Source organism: Bidens hawaiensis, unplaced genomic scaffold, assembly GCF_021521415.1.
Source record: "Bidens hawaiensis isolate Kalapana, Puna unplaced genomic scaffold, B.hawaiensis_p1.1 tig00010900_1, whole genome shotgun sequence".
Lineage (NCBI taxonomy): Eukaryota > Viridiplantae > Streptophyta > Magnoliopsida > Asterales > Asteraceae > Bidens > Bidens hawaiensis.
Genome location: NW_027491843.1, coordinates 268171 through 288253, shown reverse-complemented (window position 1 = coordinate 288253; position 20083 = coordinate 268171). Strand labels below are relative to the sequence as shown.

Below are 20083 nucleotides of genomic sequence, written 5' to 3'. Positions count from 1 at the left end.
TATACTTTTTTTTTTTGACAGTGTGTAACAGTGTGTATTTCTACTAATATAATGAATCATTTTTACTTTTTAATAAACACCTTTTTTTCTGTTTCGTGCGGTTTGGCCCATGTGGCATGGCAGGCCATTTCAGTTTGGCGTAAGGTTCCACAGATTTTCACCTTTAGTATTCGAGACCTTCTTCACCAACATGAATTCACCAAGTTCCCAAAGAGGAAGGCGAAGACATTACATGCGGTGTGTTGTTTCATTGTGGTGTTTATAGAAGGCAAGAAATGGTGTTTAATGGATTGGTGGTTACGATGACAAGTGTGGTGACAAATTTATCGCTTAGCTACATTTGGGTCAGAAATAGGCTGGGTGGTATAGTGGAGTTGTGGGAAGATTGGCGTAAATTTAAAATGTAACACGGTGTGATAGTGTTGTTTTTTTGGTGTATTCTGTTGGTTGTATTTGCATTAAGAAACTCCAAACACAACCACACCATCAATGGGTGATACTATAACAGCTAAAACACACAGCTTATTTATAAAATTTTACCCAAAATATTTATAAAACACTGCAAATTTAAAACAAGAAAAATGTCCAGTTCCAACCGAACCACCCACCCATTTTACCACATCTATCCCATAACAGCATATAAAACTAAAACAAGTCAAATTGTTGTAGGAAATGCACACTTGCATTATAAAAATTACTACCATTCAAATCACATTTTCACATAACTCAAAATTTCAAACTCAGTAAAAACAAAACCATGTCTCATTTGATACTATCTTTAACTTAACACCAATAGCAACTACCGAAAAATTCAACCCTCAGCTTTTCTCAGATCTTCAATCCAATTCTTCACACGCTATTATAAAGCTTTAACTTTTATGGTGTAGATCATGGTGTTCACGCAGCAGCATTAGCAGCAGGAAGATTGCTTTCAATATTTGAAGGCATTAAGATGTTGAAACCATCAGCAGCCGTAGATATGAGCATTCCGGGAATCTGTGTGTGCCAATGAAGTTCTTTCAGGTCTTTCTGACCCTGTTCATGTACAACCAAAGAAAAAGTCAACAAAAAGTCAAAATGTTTTAACTGGTGACATAAAGATTTAAAAGAACCTGATGAACAAAAAGAAGTTGCGGTGGCAAATCAGTGGGTGCGTGTACTTCCTATTGCGTTTTGGCTTTAAATTCGGCTTCTTCCTCATTACGTTCTAAAGAGAGATCCCAAATTCTAAAATTTTAACAAAAATAATGTTATATAACGGTCATATTGTAAAAATCATTCAAATAATTTTACAAACTTATTTTAGAAAAATACTTACGTCAACTGATTATCAGCTGATGTTACTGCCAGAGTGGACGCTTCATGTGGGCTCCATTCAATCGACGTTATTGGATGTTTATGGTACTGAAAGTGAGCTACTACAGAATCACCTTCCTGCACAAATAAAACAGTTAAATAAGTGAAAAAACTACTTTTTGAAAGTTGTTTCTAACAACATACCTTAAGCATTTTAAGATCACGAATAGAAAACGCCCCATCATCACTACCAGATGCCAACATACAGCTTGCCAGCCTAATTAAAATCAGCAAAACAAAACGTTACATTATCATATATGTTCATAAAACCTTTAAATAAACAATAAGCGTTACAAACCTATTCCAAGAAATAACATTGACATCTGTCTCATGTGCCTTAATAGTAGTTGCTGGTGATTTCCCCATGCGGGTGTCCCATATTGCTATAGTTTTATCAACCGAACCGGAAGCAAACACAAAAGGCTCCGTAGGGCTCCACTGCATCAACAAAGAGTTAAAAATTTAATTTCTTTTTGTTAAATATATTTACATATGAAGTGTTAAAAAAATTGATAAGGTACCTGCAAATCTTCAACACTGGCAGTATGTCCAACAAACGGTTTATTATCAACATTCCATGTTGTGTCAGAAGCGGGCTCCCATAAGTGAATGGAATTCTTACAGTCCCCTTTTAAAAACCAAATAACAAAATTAAACGGTTAATTAAGATATTGAATAAATACATTCAAGATTCACTAGTTTAGTTACTTATAGTTGATACCAGAAACAAGCCTGCCAGGGACTAAAGGACTCCAATCAATTGCATAGCCTTCATCTTTGTGACCAGTAAATTTAAGTAAAGGCGGTTCATTAAATATTGTGGCGGCATCTTTGCTAACATTAGTTTCCGATTGCCATTGCATTTAGATGAGAGCTAACATCCCAAATCTGCATGACATTGGAAGTAGAAAATTTGACAATGGACCAAAAGGGGTATATTATAATCTTTTTGACATTAAAAAAAAATATGAAAGAAATACACAGATGATCCCTATGATTGAAAACAGACCAAACTTTTTACAAGTTTCGATAACTGAAGAAAAATTGGCCATTGGTCAATCATTTTGTAAAGTTTAAACCGACTTTGATCAATCCATACACCTGTTTATAAGGGTATGCACATGACCCTTATAAAAGAATTTCATAATAGCTAATTATACCTGCACATGACCAGTATCTCCCCAAGATGCACAAATATGAGGCTTTTGTGGCATAGCACGAATCCTGTTAACGCAGCCTTCATAAAATACCTTGCGCACCTATAAAACATACAAAGGTTAAAACACAACCAAAACTTAAAAAAAAAAAAGATGAAGTTAAAAACCTCAATGGCGAGCATTATTACCTGAAAAACAGGAGCCTTTGGTCCATCATTCTCATCATCATCGTCACTATCACTACTGTCACTCTCCATTTCCGTATCAGCATTGGATGTTTTTGTTGGTAGCAACTCCCGCCGTTTCCCAGAAATATTTGATATTTTAAATATTCCAATTGAATTTGGAGCATTGTGTGCCTAATAGAGTAAAGACAGAATACCATAAAGGAATATACAAAAAGATATACTGTAAAGCAGTATACTAACCAAACTTAATTAATAGCAATACAACATACTTCATTATGCCTACAAAGACATGTAGTCAAAATACAAAATAGGGGTGCAAAGAGCCGAGCCGCTCGCAGCTTGAGATCGAATCAATAATAAGATCGAAAGAAGCCGTGCTTTTTCAAGCTCGAACCAAGCTTGAGCCTCAAATTAACGTTGTTTAACTATCAAGCCGGAGCTCGAGCCTTGTATGGGAAGCTCATGTAGGATCGTCAAACCTTAACAAACCTCATGTATTTTTTATGTTTTACATCCTTTGGACTTCTATATATTAATTTCACACTGTACGGCCAAGCTCAAGCCGAGCTTAGGCTCTTTTAAAATTTTTCTCAAAATAATTTAAAACTTATATAAATAATAAACGAGGTTAGTGGAATCTTGAAAAACCAGCTCACGAGACAAGCTCGAGCTTTAGCAAAAGTGCTTATCTGGGCTCGGGCTGAATACAAAGAAGGTTAAGAGCTAATAATTAGCATGCATTACCTGAGTTCCAGTGACACAATAAACTGTGTGGGGAAATTCAGTCCTGACTAACCCGAGCGAATCGCGGACAATATCAAAACTGAGCAACAGAATAAACAAACAAAGTCATATGAATGAGAGTGTGAATGTGTATATGAATATGAATAATACTATTAATAATGTAATAATAAAGGTAACCTTAAGCATGGCCAGCCAATGTGAAAAGCATGAAGAGATTGTAAGCAGAAGGATCACACTGAAGCTCTTCACCTTCTTCTAAAGCATCCACACCTGGTTGCCACACCCTTGCAGGCATCGAAGGTACAGATGAAGAAGATGATGATCCATCTCCTCCTCCTGCTTTCTTTGAACCCTAATCAATCACAACAGAGGATTAATTTATTATTATTATATCAATTGGGGAATTAATAACAATTAATAGTTACCTTGTTCTTCCGCTTGGCTTTCTTAGGGTTTTTCAAGCTTCGAACCATCTTTGATTTTATTAATTTGGAGCTAAAGTGATGAGATAAGGTGAAGAACAGAGTAACTAACGGTGGGATTTAGGTTATTAGGGTTAAAGGTTTTTTCAGAGGCTGAGAATTGAAATTGAAATTGAAATTGTAGGCAGGCCCAGCCCATTTTTGCTTTATAATAATAATAATAATAATAATAAAATCGAAGGCCCTAGTGATTGTTATATTTCTTGTGGATGTTATGGGTTCAAGTCTTATTTGTTGACTAAATGTCATATGTGAACCATGGTTTTGTCATACTGGGTTTTTAGTGGCGGGCCAAGTCGTCGCATTGTTTGTGATCGCAAGCGAGGGTGGGACCTTTTGCCGATTAGTATACCTTTTTGGTCGGGCTTTGTTGGTCATTGAAAAAAGAAAAGAACGTAATGAACCATATGAGATGAAGACGGAAGGAAAATTTACAAATAAATATTTGGTATTATTTCGTTGTTTTGAGGTTTGTCTTTGCTGACACAAATCTCGCAATTAGAATGACTATACTTATATTAGAAATTGCCTTAAAAGAGTTTAATATAAACTAAGGTTTTGTAGACATGATGATTATGAAAAGAGTTATAAATATTGTGTACGCACTCTAAGATGCACTAAGTCAACAAAAGTACATGCATCATTTTGATTTTTGAGGAACACCAGATAAATTTTTTTAACTGAATTTTTTAATGGACATCTCGGGCAATACAAACTATCTTTTGTTGTATTTCTTCTTTTTTTTTAACATCAAATGTTACCCATACTACCTCATTCCCAAAGTTTTTACCTATGCCAGTCCGATATTGCCTATCTTATGTTACTAATACTACTCCCTATTTAAACATCAGACATCTGTTCTAACTACATTTTATTATTGTATATAAGGTTGTGCAACGTGTACAACCTGGACCAAAAATAAATACAAATTCTCAAAGAATGCATGAAAATGTGAAATTATTTTATTGAACCATGTCTAATATATGGCCTCAACAATTTTGTTTCTACACATTTTGGCATGCTAACTGTAGTTATGTAGTTAAATTAAAGGTTCCTTTTTATTATTGAACTTTGTTTGTTATTCATACTGTGGTTTCTAAAACTGTGAACAGTATTTTTTTAATTTGCATTATGTTTTGAGGTGTTTACAAAATATCTTAATGTGTTCTAGCAAAACAAGAGTAAAATTTTGATGGATAACAACTATCCAAATATGTCTATACGTAACATGTGAGGGTTGAAAGATGGAAACTGATGGCCTAAGATAGCAAAAAAGCCCGTGCCCGACGGGTATACCCGAAACCCGAAATAAATGGGACGGGTATACCGAAACCCGATGGGTATGGGATTAGGATTTAAAAATTTTCGCGGGTACGGGTTGGGTATGGGATTAGATAATACCCGACCCGATTATCCGAAAACACATACCCGTTTACCCGAACCATATACCCGAATTACATACCCGCAAAATTCTTTGTATTTTATAGGTTGTGAAGCATATATATAAAAAATTATATACAAATTATAATGATATTATTTATTTATTGGCATGCTTGTATATATGGAGTGCATTATATTTAAATTTGTAATAATTGTTGTATAAATTATATGTATAAAATAATTATAATGAATAAGAAAATGTACTTGAAAGTCCCAACGGGTATACCCGATACCCGCGGGTATGCCCGATACCTGACGGGTAATTACCTGACAAATACTCGACGGGTAATGGATCGGGTATGGGACACGGTTTTACAAACAGGTATGGGCATGAGAATACCGATACTCGGCCCGAACCCGGCCCGTTGCCAACATTAAATTGTCAGCAAAGTGGAAAAGTTCAAACCTTGTTGAAACATAAGCACAACAAAAAAACACGCCTTGTGACATAATTTTTATTTTAACAAAAAAAGTAAAGAAAGAACAACTTAACATAAAATTTATATTATTAAGCTTATGAATCATAAAACTTAATTATCACGCGTGAACAAATAAATGATATCCTAATGACATGGAAGAAATGTGACTTGCAATCAAATTAACGAACCACTCAACCAATATGTCGATTGAAGATGGATTTTATAGTACCAAAAAAAAGTTGATATAGTTATATCGTGTAGCACAAAATTGTTGTTGCAATTAGATTGCGTCACACATTTCACCCAATGAAAAACGTGTACATGATTTTGGTTTTAGCATGTCTACATTTACTTATCTATTTTTTTTTTGGCATTTACTAGTAAATTTTGGATTTTAACCAAACTGAACCGATTATTAAAAACCCAAAACCAACAACAAGACCTTTAATTATTCGATCGATATCAGATTGGGTATCTAATGTAGCCTGCTATATGTTTGCCTCTGATTTCCCGTAGCACATTTAAATAACTTGGTACGCATATTTGTTTATAAATCTACCTATAGTAATAAAAGAAAATAATTCTATACACATGGTAATCTAAGGTTAACTATCACTGTCAAATTTGTGTCTAAATCATTTCTCTTCTACTAAAGGAAAAGAAAAAAAATATCTTGCTTCTACATATAATATTGATTATAAATTCAACATATCCGTATTAATTGGTCAATCTCCATTAATTGAGTTATTAATGTCATAAGTTATATTGTAAACATATTTAATGTAAAAAGAATATTGATATAATAAGTACGTGTTATGAAAGATAGTTTAAAAATCATAGACAAATTTTCTATTTTTTATATTTAGTATAAGGCTATTGCATTTTGTACTAATTTTAGCAATGATTTATATATGAAACACGGGTTGAGTTATAATAAGAATATTAGTTTTCCTAAAAAGGTGTCTCGTGTAAATAATATATAAAGCTATAATATTTTAAAAAAGAAAAAGATATGTGTGTTTTACATCAACTGAGCAAAGATATTAAATATCAAACATAAATAAAAAAAAATATGAAACACTAAGAATATATTAAAGAATAACAAGTAACTAAATTAAATTATTATACAATATCTGAATAATTAAAGAAAATTAATGACAATATTAAAAAAATATTAATTATTAAAATTGTTATCTTAAATGTAAATATAAATATTAGTAAATCTTTATTAATTTTAAACTTGTTAATATTAAACTTTAAATAATACATTCTCCAAAACTAAAATATTAAATGGTAAAAAGATGCATGAAATCGATGGTTCCTCATCTAAAGTCAGAATATTGTTATTACGGATACGGGATACATAACCAACAAAATTGGTTTGATTTTAACAAAAGATGACATATAACAAGCCAAAAGCTGCTTTTCACCTTTACAAAATTATCTTTCAAAACGTCAACCTTTGTACGTCCTCTGTATCTACTTTCTTTATATCCACTCCTAAATATACACATTTACCATAAGAGACCGAACACCTCTTTACTACATTTGCCTTTGTTTGTAAAAAAAAAATAAAAATTGCTAGTAATAATAATAAAATAGATAATAATAATAATAATATTACATCTTATTACAATTTACCGTCATTAATTACAAAAAAAGTTACAACTGAAGAAATATTAAATAATTAATAATAATAAAATAGATAATAATAATATTACATCTTATTACAATTTACCATCATTAATTACAAAAAAAGTTACAATTGAAGAAATATTAAATAATTAATTATAATAAGTTTAGGGTAGTTAGAGCATTCTCATCCCATTCCCCATCTCTATCTCTATAATTACACTAAAAACCATTACATTTCTCTCTCATGTTCAATTAAATAATATTTTTTATATCTTTATCATTACAGTTTTCTCTCTCCTCCACTCACAACCAATCCAACAAATATTAAAAAATAAATAGGGCAAACAATGTTCCCCAAATATTTCCCCAAATTTACAAAAAATCACTACTTTTTTCTCTCCACCCTATAATCTACACTCACAGCTCACAAGACCCCACCTTATAATTTACATATTCACATACATTTAGGGATGGGATGTGAATGCTCTTAGAAATGAAAATGGTCTTCTTGACCTTCATTCCTCATTTTCATCAATCTTCTCTTCCCTTGATCTCCGGTTATTTATTAGGTTTTCTTATTCTTACAGACACCAGACCAATTCTTTCGATCACTCATATTCAGCTTCAGGTACGTCTTCAATCTCATATTATTTCACTCAAATCAAGTTCAAGAAATCCCAGATCTTATCGAATTTACGCCCGATCTCGATCAATCGTTCGGTTTAGATCATGGGTTTTGTTTGTTATCGATTCTTGTTGTGTAAAAATTGAATCTTTATTCGATTCAGTGTGCAATTGTTGAGGATTTTTGATTTTTAAGATTGTATTGAAACAGGGGTTTTGATGGCAACTCCCGGTGGACCTAGGCCTGGCAATTTACCTCCTAATTATAACCCCAATTCGCTTACGGATAATATGCAAAACCTCCAGATTAATCGCCCGAACCAGCCCCCGAATGCGGGTGCTGGACCGAGAGGTCCGGTTCCTCCGTTCGGACAACAACCGTCGCCTTTTTCCGCTCCATTTTCAGGGGCTATGCGTCCCGGCCCGCCACCGCCGGGTGTGGTCCCCCGGGGTGTAGTGCCGCCGGCTACTGGACCTCCGCAAGGTGCATTGCCGCCTTTCGTGGCACCTAACCGTGGCAATGCACCTGCTGGTGGTGGTGGTCCTCCTGGTGGTAATCCGCCTCCTCCATTTGCTTCAAGGCCCATGGCTTCTGGACCGGGACCGTTGTCTTCTTCGGCACCTGGTGGTCCTGGTCCTCGACCTGGTCCTTTTGCAGGGCCGCCTGGGCCACCGCCGAATGTGGGTGGTGGTATGGTGAGTAATGGACCTCCGATGTTCGGACAAGGTGGACCAGGTGGTGTTCAAGGTGGTCCTCAGTTTCCTCCGGGTGGTGTTAGACCAAGACCGTCTGCTGTACCTTCACCTGCACCACCAAACATGGCGTCACCCGCGGGTCCCTTTTCAGGCCAACCGGCACCGTTTTCTGGCGGTCCGCCAGAGCAGCCATTTGCTTCAAGGCCCATGGCTTCTGGACCGGGACCGTTGTCTTCTTCGGCACCTGGTGGTCCTGGTCCTCGACCTGGTCCTTTTGCAGGGCCGCCTGGGCCACCGCCGAATGTGGGTGGTGGTATGGTGAGTAATGGACCTCCGATGTTCGGACAAGGTGGACCAGGTGGTGTTCAAGGTGGTCCTCAGTTTCCTCCGGGTGGTGTTAGACCAAGACCGTCTGCTGTACCTTCACCTGCACCACCAAACATGGCGTCACCCGCGGGTCCCTTTTCAGGCCAACCGGCACCGTTTTCTGGCGGTCCGCCAGAGCAGCCACCGAGAGGCCCTGCATCACTAGCACCTCCCTTTTCGGCTCCTCCGAGAGGACCACCATCATTCTCGACTCAGGCTCAAGGCATGTCTCCACAAGTTTCTCCTTTTGGGGCTCAACCGTGGCAAGCGCAATCTCGACAAGTAAGTATATTAATTCAAATTTGAATATTTCATGTTTTAGTGGAAGCTAATTCATGCTGCATTTAGTTGACATGAATTGTCATATTGAGATGTGACGTGTGTGACTCGTTTTCATATGAAGAAATTATTGTTGATACTTTATTATATTGATATCATGCATTTTTTTAAGTGGCTAATTTCATTGTTTCAATTACTAGTTAAGAATTAGAAAGATTATCATCAAGTTGTATGAAAACGTTTGATGAGCATAAGTTAAAAAAAAGGAGGCTTAATTTAGTATTCCAATTGTAGTTTTAAAATACATGATCAAACAATTACTTGCTATTGGCTTATCAAAGCAGTGGATGATGACCAATACTTAGGCGTACAGTTAAGTTGCCTTGATTAGTGGAAGCATTATGAGGATGTTTGATGCATAATGTTTATTTGAGAATGTGGATGATGAAATAATGGTTTAACTTCATTCTGGGATTATTTTGTATGGTATATACATATCCTTATAATTTACATTGTTTGCTGAGAACAAGATTTAGACCAGCAACAATTCTAGTAACCTAGGCTCCAGGAGTACAAAGGTTTTATCATTTTTAAACAAATCCAAATATTATGTATTTAAATGCTATATTTGTGAAACCTTCAGTAACACATTACACTTTTTCTATGATGCACAATTTTTTTTTTCTTCTTTTGATCACTTCCATATCAAGATTGAGTTATGAATTTAAAATTGTATCAGAATGTACCACCTCCTCTAATCCCTGGTGCCGGTCAACTACCACGGATGTATGGCATGCCGCCACCACTTCCAAATCAACAAGCAATGGCTACAATATCACCGGCTATGGGTGCTGGAGGCACTGCAGTTACAGGACCGTCAAAGATTGATCCTAACCAAATTCCCCGCCCTATTCCGAATACCTCAGTGGTTCTTCATGAAACTCGTCAAGCCAATCAAGCCAATCCTCCACCGGTATTTCAGTTTTTCTAGAATTCAAGCAGGGTGCTTTATTTACATTCATTATTGATCTTTTAAATTTTGCTTTATTCTAAAGCCTGCTACAAGTGAATTCATTGTAAGGGATACTGGAAATTGCAGTCCGCGGTACATGAGGTGTACCATCAACCAGGTGATTTATACTTCCCCTTGTATACTTTTTGTTCAAACATACTAGCTAGTGGGTTTAATGTAAGATTGTTGTCTTGTTTCAGATTGCTTGCACTTCCGATCTTTTGACCACTTCCGGGATGCAGTTGGCTTTGTTGGTTCAACCTCTGGCCTTACCTCATCCATCTGAGGAGCCCATTCAAGTAATCTTTTTTTTTTTTGCTGATATTGTTTTTTTAATTAACTAAAACTCATCAAATGCGTTGTAGGCATATCATATATGATACATCTAACATGTCTAAAATTATGAATGCTAATATATCTAGATAGTGGATTTTGGGGAAAGTGGCCCTGTTCGTTGTTCTCGTTGCAAAGGGTACATCAATCCGTTTATGAAGTTTGTTGATCAAGGAAGACGATTTATCTGTAACTTTTGTGGTGAGTGTGATATTTCCTGGTGACCGATGACCGATTATCTTGTGTAAAGAGCATGCAGTTTTCACAGTGTGGTTTATGGTGCTTTTTTGCAGGTTTCACTGATGAAACTCCCCGTGACTATCAGTGCAATCTAGGTCCAGATGGTAGAAGGAGAGATGCTGATGAGAGACCTGAGCTTTGTAGAGGCACAGTTGAATTTGTTGCTACCAGGGAATTTATGGTGTGGAATTATACATATACATACATGCATACACATATATTTATATTTTTATACATAGTGAATTATGTTTAACCGGCACCCTGTTTCTTGTATGTTCCCAGGTGCGTGATCCGATGCCAGCTGTGTTTTTCTTCCTCATCGATGTATCAATGAACGCTGTACAGACTGGCGCGACAGCTGGAGCTTGTAGTGCTATCAGTCGAGTTATTTCAGACCTTCCTGTAAGTCTGTTTTCATTATGCTATGAAAATGTTATATGTAGGATTTGTATGATTCTATCCAGATAATATAAACGTATTCATGACTTTATTTTGAAATGGTCAACAAACTGATTATAACATGTGAACCTCATTGATGTGATTATAAATTACTTTTTAGTTCATGTGGTTGACTTATATTAATCTGATTGGTGCAGGAGGGTCCTCGGACGATGGTGGGAATTGCTACATTTGACTCGACCATCCATTTTTATAATCTGAAACGTGCGTTGCAGCAGGTTTGATGCTTTGAATGTTAAAACATGAAGTAATAAAGAGAAAATACAAGTTTTGACTAAGTGTAGTTTTTTTTTTATTTTGTTGCAGCCTTTGATGCTCATAGTTCCCGATGTACAAGATGTTTACACTCCTCTTCAAACCGATGTTATTGTTCAGCTTTCAGAGGTTTGTCATGCAAATTCTTTACATCTATATAAAGGTTCTTTATGAGGCGTAATTAATATTATGTTTTGAGGTTACAGTGTCGTCAGCATCTAGATCTACTGCTAGAAAGCATCCCAACCATGTTTCAGAATAATAAAACAGCTGATTCAGCTTTCGGTGCAGGGATTAAGGTACTAAGCTTTCGGTTTCATTTACAATATCATTCCTGAAAAAAGTTTTGTTGACTTTATGTTACATACCTTTTCACTTTATCACACAGGCTGCTTTTTTGGCCATGAAGAACACTGGAGGCAAACTTTTGGTATTCCAATCAGGCAAGTTCATGAATATCAGATTTAATATCTGCAGTTAACCAGTATTGACAGAATTATATGATCAAAAATTCATAATATACCTTCGAAGTATATAAGATGATCACACTTTTGTTATGCGCGTTATGAATAAAATATATGTAAATGATGATCAAGCATTTGTTTTGTTCTAATGACTGTTTAATATTTCAGTTTTGCCTTCTATTGGTATTGGGGCTCTTTCTGCTAGAGAAGCTGAAGGAAGAGCCAATATATCTTCAGGAGAGAAGGTATGTATATAAATATTTTCAAAAAACAAATATGTCTTTTTAAAATTAGTTTTCAAATTGATCTGTCTATTTTTAAATTTCAGGAACCGCATAAACTACTCCAACCAGTAGACAAGACTTTTAAGACTGTGGCTATTGAATTTGCAGAATACCAGGTGAAGCTTCCCTTTTTTAAAGAAAAAACTTTTAGTTCTCCGTTGTTTTTATATATTTATCTTTTTAATTTCCAGGTCTCTGTTGATGTATTTCTTACTACCCAAAGTTATGTGGACATTGCTTCCATCTCCATCATCCCAAGGACGACCGGAGGACAGGTAGTCATTAGTAATAAAGTAATTGACAAAAAAATAATCTAGTCAACTGTCAATAGTTAGTTTATGATTTCAATATTGATATTATTTTTTTATTCACCCTTTTCAGTTGTATTATTACCACCCTTTTTCTGCGCTTTCTGATCCTGCAAAACTCTACAATGATCTTCGATGGAACGTAACAAGGCCTCAAGGGTTTGAAGCAGTGATGCGTGTTAGGTGCAGCCAGGTCAGCTCTCAATTCCTACACAATTACAATTCAATTTTCTTATTAATCATAAAAAAAGGTTAATTATTTTTCCATTAATTTTTCAGGGTCTTCAAGTTCAAGAATACTCTGGAAACTTTTGTAAGCGCATTCCAACAGACGTTGACCTACCTGCGGTTCGTCCTATTCCCACATTTGACTTCACTTACAGGAGTCTTATTTATGCCATCATTATTATGCTTGAACCTTCTTTTTTTACTCTCAGATCGATTGTGACAAAGCCATTATGGTAGCTCTGAAACATGATGACAAATTGCAAGATGGCACAGAATGCTCCTTTCAGGTATGTATTTATGCATATGATAATATTCAATGACCTTCGGAAATTCATATTGACTAATGTATTGTGTGTGTATATTTATATTGCTTAGTGTGCACTTCTTTATACTACTGTGACCGGTCAAAGAAGAATACGTGTGTCCACCTTGTCCTTACCATGCACAACCATGCTAAGTAACCTCTTCCGGGCAGCTGACCTGGACACACAATTTTCATGTTTCCTAAAACAAGGTAATTGATACATAATTTATACTTTATTAAACACTTGTGCCTGTTAATCTTAATTTTTTTTATATTTGCTACAGCGGCAAATGAAATTCTTACAAGCCCGTTATTACACGTACGGGAGCAAGTGACAAACCTTTGCATCAATATTCTTCATGCTTATCGCAAGTTTTGTGCAACCGTGTCATCATCAGGACAACTTATTCTTCCAGAAGCACTTAAACTGTTGCCTTTATACACTCTTGGTACTTTTTGTATTTCTGACTTTGATATAACGCGCATCAAGTCATCTTTGATAATTAATGTTATTTTTTTGATTATTTTAGCTTTGATAAAAAGTATTGGATTGCGAACTGATGCGCGTATTGACGATCGGTCGTTTTGGATCAACTATGTTTTCCCTCTTTCTGCACAATTGGCTATTCCACTTGTGTATCCCAGAATGATTAGTATTCATGATCTTGATCTAAAGGTAAGCATTTTGCAATTTTATTTTTGATATTTTGTGTATGGTGTTTTACTTGGTTTTTTTGTTTTGAGGTTACAGGAAACAGAGGGATCTGTTATTCCAACTGTTATGCCTCTGTCAAGTGAACAAGTGAATGACAATGGAATCTATCTACTTGAAAATGGCGAAGATTGTTTAATTTATATCGGAGGCACTGCGGATCCTGATACAATGAGGCAACTGTTTGGCATTTCTTCTGTTGACGCGGTTCCTAGTCAGGTACATCATATCTTCTGTTTTTATCTTAAAACGATTCAAATAAAAGGTTAGCTAAAATAAGAAAGGTTAAAATTTGCCCAAAGTGAAAAGTCTATTGCTAATGCATTCAACCGTTCGATCATTCTTATTCAAAGATATGATTGTTTTTATAATGATATATTTTGTTAATCGTAATTAATATGAGTTAACTATATAAGTTCTTTAAGATGCACAAAAGGTGATTAATCATCACTTTACACGCCCGATGTCCCTTTACCATACCTAATGACACTTGACATCGTACAACACCGTAGGAAAGCTTACTGCACTCTACGCCTCCTTATCACACTGTAGGACACCTTACCACAAACATTCAACCTTTTCTAGTTTATGTTCGTTATTTTTAATGTACAAAAGTTCTTTTTATCTTTTCTATATTCAAGCTTTCAGCCTTTTGATCATATAAAGCAATTATTGATTACTTTTACTTCTCTATTCAGTTTGTATTGCAACAATATGATAACGCTTTATCCAAGAAGCTAAATGAGGTCATAAACGAGATCAGGAGCCAAAGATGCAACTACCTGCGGTAAATATATCTTCTTTTTTTTTTTGGGATCAATTTGTCTTCGTTAATTAATTACTTTCATGTTAATATACACAACATATGTTCGTACCTGACATTGTTTTACTTCTTGCAGCTTAAAATTATGCAGGAAAGGAGACCCATCAGGTAATATAATAATCATTATAAAGCTCTCTTTTCTTTCTTTTTTTCCCCTCCTTTTTAGGCTATACCAAACAAATATGTAATTGTGTTTTTCAATGAAAAGTAAAACATGACATGTTGAGAAAGTCAAATTACTCATTTTCTTTTTTGTTTTTTGTTTCAGGAGCACTATTTTTCTCATACATGGTGGAAGACAAGTCTCTGGGCGGTCTCTCCTATGTAGAGTTCTTAGTGCATGTTCATCGACAAATTCAAAGCAAAATGACTTGATATCAGTATCACAAGTCACTCTTTTTGTTCAAAACCAGTTGAGCTTGAGCAAGCAATTATAGGCCTTTTGTTTACTTTTTGTAGCTTATTATTATTGTATTCGAATAAATATTTTGGTGTTTATTTATATACTCTTCAGACCTTATTTAAATACCCTTTTTATCATTTATCTTTGTTCGTGACACCTTCCTTACTGTATTAAAACTTAAAATTGTTATAAACATTGTGTTTACTGGTATTTTACCTTACTATTAAACTTATAATATAAATTAATTGACAAGTCAAAATTGCAACTTTATAGAACAAAAAAAAAAAAAAACAATTAACGTCTTTGGCGATTTCAATATCATCATATACTAAATATGGGTTGTAACTCATACATTATACTCTCTCAGAATCACTGATTTGGATCATATTCCTCAAAACTGCTCTTAAATCTTTCCACCAGTTTTATTTCATCTCCTTTGTCAAGCTTACAATTCCGCCAATCCGCCTTGTCTGCCATATTTAACAAACCAGCCAAAACCTGCTAATCACAATATGTATTAATGGTTCTTGATCTACAAATCAGAAAAGCTAGGCTTGTTTCTTAATTTACAAAGCAAAAGCAAACTTGTACAAACATATCTATATACTATACAGTGATGCGAAGTAGCTCACCTCGCGACCAAACTGGGCAGGAAATTTCTCGTTCTCTTCAACTGTATGTAATAATATTGTAGCTCCAGGGAGTTCAACATAGAACAAGCTATAATTTCCATCAAACTGAGCGCGTAACAATCTTCTTCCCTCCAAACTATTGTCGCCTGCAAAGATTATATCAAATTTAGACCTTTTTACAAATTCGAAACCAATTTATGCATACTAAACGACTTACTTTTTAACTCCATAAACTTGAATCCCAACTTTTCAGCGGCTAAATTGAATATATCCTTAACTGCAGATGCTCTGTTTGAAGGAATTGGGATAGCCTGCAAATAATAATATATATTGTATTGAAAAGTGAAAACTCCACATTTATGATATAATAAAGAAAACTAAATTACCTGTAGATTAGCATGGCTTGTTTTTAGGTAAACCCATTCAAAGAAAACGACTTCCTTTTTACGGCTTTTGAAATAAGCTTTGAGACTGCTTTGAAATTTAACCAGCTCTGTCTCAAACTCTGGAGGTGATGAGAGTGTATTTGGTAAATGTTCAATTGGTAATATGAGTACATGATCTTGAACCAACGGTCCCTTAGCAAGTGCACAATAACAGTTTTCACCAACACTTGTGATTAGATGTGACTCCACATTTGGGCTCGATAGACAAAACCAGCATTCCTTTGATCTATAATATAATAGTCAAGAATATGTGAATATTATAACAGTAGTTTATTATCATAAAATCATAAAAACGTTATATACCAACCTGGCTTCCTGCACACTGTGCTTTCTGTTGCAAGATTCACCTCTTTCACATTTCCCTTTATTTAAAAACTCAAAACACACACCCCTCAAAGACTGTCCTCGTGCATCCATATCATGATTAAAATGGCATTTATCTCCTTGTGGACACGAACCAGAAGAAACAAACTTAAAACATAACCTAGCAGTGTCACCACCTCCAACCTTTTGTCGTTTCGAGACATCATATCGCCAATACTGTGAGTCATTTGCCATATCAGCAGACCTTTTCTCTGCTTCATGAGCATTAGCTTGTTTTTCCACGAATGTATATGGAGATAAGGTTGTATTTGGTGGTTTGGTTGATAACTCAGTGGGAGACATGGTAGATGCCGGAGTTGGAGAAATTGCATGAATAAATTTCTGAAAAGCACATTTAAAAAAATGAATTATATTTAATACGCTTTGCTTGGTCAACATATAGCAAGAAAATGATTAATATCAAACCTGCTTAGATGCATTTCCTACTGCAGCTAGTCCTATAAAACGGGTTACATGTTGAGCATCAGCGTTCATATATGGTTCACGAGCATAATAAACGCCCTTAGCTCCAGCAATATGGTACCTAAAAAAAGCATCTTCAAGTCTTCAACTAAACAAAATCATTAACAATCATAATAAACAAAAGAACAGTTGGACTTATCAATTACCGGGGTTTGATCTCTGCAACTAACTCTGATATTGTGGCATCACTGCCAGATGACTCTGATATTCCTTCAGGAATATCAGATGTTGAAGCTCTATTAAAGACTCCATTAGGCCATTCATTAGTGAGCAGTAATTAAGGAAATTAAAACAAATGATGAATTCAATTTCAACACATATGAAACAATATAAAAGAAGTTAGTTAAGGATATGTTAAGAATATGTCTATAACTCCAGGTTCCTCAGCTAATGCACGCAGTGCATCAACATCATCTTGACTGTATGTTCCATAAATTGAACCACTAGATGATTTCCTACCAGATAAGTATGTCACAGATAAACCTAGAAATAAACACAGTAATGAGTTCCTTTAAATCAATAGTTAAGTTAATGAGCCGAGACACACGAGAGCTACTTGAGACCAGATTTGATAAAAAAGCTCGAAGCTAGCCGAGCTTGAGCCTCAAATTAAGTTCCTTAAGCTATCGAGCCCAACTGTCCAAGTTCAAACTTTGTATGGAAAGATCGTTTAGGCTCGTCAAGCCTTATCAAGCCTAGTGTATTTTTAAGTTTTAACTCTTTTAGACTTCTATGTAGGGCTGTAAACGAACCGAATGTTCAGTGAATAGTTTGTGAAGCGTTTGGCGGGAAGTTTGTTTACTAAATGAATGAAACACGAACAGGAAACTTTGTACATTTAGTTAAATGAATGAACACGAACAAGAAACTTTGTTCGTTTAGTTAAATGAACGAACATGAACACTGGCTGAGTTCATTCATTTGTGTTCGTAAATGTACGTTAATGTGTTCATTTACGCTCATTTGTTTATGTTCGTTAGTTAAAGGTTTGTTTTATATTTTTGTAATATTTAATTTTTACTAAACAACCTAAAATTTAAATGTTATAATTTTATTGTTTATCTTTAGTCCATTTCATTAATGGTTTGTTTTATAAAGTCTTGCTAACATCAAATCTAACTTGTGCTTTGTTGGCATTAACAAAATAAAACCGCCGATAGAAAGATGATTATGTTTATGATTGTTACTATCTCAAGTGCATAACTTTATATATAATTGAGGTGATAATGTATTGGATTAAGAATGTTTCTTCTTCTTCTTTTTTTTTTTCTTAAACAGTACATGTTCGTTTGCGTTCGTGAACCGTTCATGAACAACTTCAATTCCTTAACGAACGAACACGAACAATATTTTCCGTTCGGTTAGTGTTCATAAACCGTTCATGCACAAGTTTAATGCTAAACGAACAAACATGAACAAGGCTTCATTCGGTTCGGCTCGTTTACACCTCTAATTCTATGTATTAATTTCAAACTACACACTGAGCTCGAGCCGGGCTTTAGGCTCGTTTTAAGACTATTTTCAATATTTATAAATAATAAACGAGCCGAACTCAAGCTCTCGTAAGTCCAAACAAGCCAAGCTCGTGCTCGGTTCATCTCATTTACAAACACTTAGAATTTCGATACAAAAACTCGTACCATGGAGTGTGAACCTCCCACTGCCTTTCAACCAAAACAAATTATCTCTAATCTTCAATCCGTCCATCTTAAAACCTAGGTTACGGGACTCCTTCGCAGCAGCTGACAAAACCTTAACGGCGCCAGCTCCATAATCTCCAATAAAGTAAGTCAGTAACGGAATATTCTTCCGGCCTTCAACGTACTCCGTCAGCTCCTCCAACCGGTCAGACGAGTCCGGAAAGAACTGGCCGACGCATAATAAGGCGTCAAATGGACCGGTTGACTTATTAACCTAATTACACAAATTCAAAACAATTAAATTGTAATTTGAATGAATAAGATGTATGTTAGTGTGTACCGATGATACGCGTTTGAAGAGCTGATTGAGGTTGCCACGTGGATCACCACAGAGGAGTATTCTCGGAGGTGCCATTAGAAAGATGAAGGCGGAGATCGACGGCGTTATGAGATTTACGCCGGCGACGGGCCCAAGTGGGTATTACTTTGGGCTTAACTGAACATATTTTGGGCTTTGAGTTGAAAATTTGGTTCAACACTTCAACCTGTTGACAATGGGTTGGGTTTAAGTATTTCCAAACCCATACCTGGTTACTAAAGTTCATACCAAACCTATCCCAAACCCGTCGAATTTTAATCGGGTAATTACCCGTCGGGTTTCCGGTTTTCTCATCGGGTTTCGGGTACCCTATCGGGTTTTGATAAAGTACCCGTCGGGTATACCCGGCTCAAAACCAGTCGGGTTTCTACGGGGTTTTGACAAAATATAACTATGGGTGCAAACGAGCCGAGCCGAGCCCGATCTCGGCTTTACACAGAGCTCGAGCTCGGCTCGTTTCAAGCTCTATTTTCAAAGCTCGAGCTCGGCTTATGAATGGATTTTGAAGCTCAAGCTCGACTCGGGCTCGGCTCGTTTACTTTTTATCAATTATTTTATATATAATTATAATTATTTTATATATTTTTTTCTATTGTAATTTTATGTATAAAATAATATATATTAGTTATTTTTATTTATTTTTTTCATAACATTATATATATATATATTAATTAATAATTATTAAATATATATAATTTAAAAATTATATAAATGGCAGGCTCGTTTAGGCTCACGAGCTGGCTCGAGCTCGATAAGTGAAGCTCGGGCTTGGGCTCGTTTATTAAACGAGCTTAATTTTAGGCTTGAGCTCGGGCTCGATTAAGCTCGGCTCGATCGAGCTTTTTAACGAGCCGATCTCGAGTAGCTCGCGAGCAGCTCAGCTCATTTGCACCCATAAATATAACTAATCGATAAAAAGATGATTACCA

General features: G+C 35.4%; 2 protein-coding genes and 1 pseudogene across 3 annotated transcripts; 1 reads left to right on the top strand and 2 right to left on the bottom strand.

Annotated features, from left to right (window-relative positions):
- Window positions 1-640: 640 nt before the first annotated feature.
- Window positions 641-3947, bottom strand: LOC143536729 (protein HEAT STRESS TOLERANT DWD 1-like; annotated as a pseudogene). Its single transcript, XR_013135928.1, has 12 exons — window positions 3871-3947; window positions 3623-3797; window positions 3446-3524; window positions 2702-2872; window positions 2517-2615; window positions 2078-2244; window positions 1878-1984; window positions 1655-1794; window positions 1501-1573; window positions 1319-1434; window positions 1113-1227; window positions 641-1035 (listed from the first exon to the last, which is right to left on the bottom strand). The product of XR_013135928.1 is annotated as a protein HEAT STRESS TOLERANT DWD 1-like (transcript).
- Window positions 3948-7922: 3975 nt separating this feature from the next.
- On the top strand, window positions 7923-15327 carry LOC143536751 (protein transport protein SEC24 C-like). The gene is made up of 26 exons (XM_077030673.1): window positions 7923-8049; window positions 8257-8679; window positions 9022-9389; window positions 10126-10359; window positions 10442-10516; window positions 10599-10697; window positions 10821-10932; window positions 11025-11152; window positions 11254-11373; window positions 11568-11648; window positions 11737-11814; window positions 11892-11984; window positions 12074-12128; window positions 12318-12394; window positions 12478-12549; window positions 12625-12708; window positions 12815-12934; window positions 13021-13089; window positions 13179-13256; window positions 13345-13483; window positions 13558-13722; window positions 13804-13949; window positions 14025-14204; window positions 14684-14772; window positions 14885-14916; window positions 15077-15327. The coding sequence occupies exons 2-26, from the start codon at window positions 8265-8267 to the stop codon at window positions 15181-15183; spliced, it is 3216 nt and encodes a 1071-aa protein (XP_076886788.1). The 5' UTR covers window positions 7923-8049; window positions 8257-8264; the 3' UTR covers window positions 15184-15327.
- Window positions 15328-15516: 189 nt separating this feature from the next.
- Window positions 15517-19272, bottom strand: LOC143536750 (zinc finger CCCH domain-containing protein 64-like). The gene is made up of 10 exons (XM_077030672.1): window positions 19116-19272; window positions 18776-19049; window positions 17491-17618; window positions 17282-17403; window positions 17079-17196; window positions 16597-16994; window positions 16230-16515; window positions 16061-16154; window positions 15844-15989; window positions 15517-15709 (listed from the first exon to the last, which is right to left on the bottom strand). The coding sequence occupies exons 1-10, from the start codon at window positions 19188-19190 to the stop codon at window positions 15581-15583; spliced, it is 1770 nt and encodes a 589-aa protein (XP_076886787.1). The 5' UTR covers window positions 19191-19272; the 3' UTR covers window positions 15517-15580.
- Window positions 19273-20083: the final 811 nt, after the last annotated feature.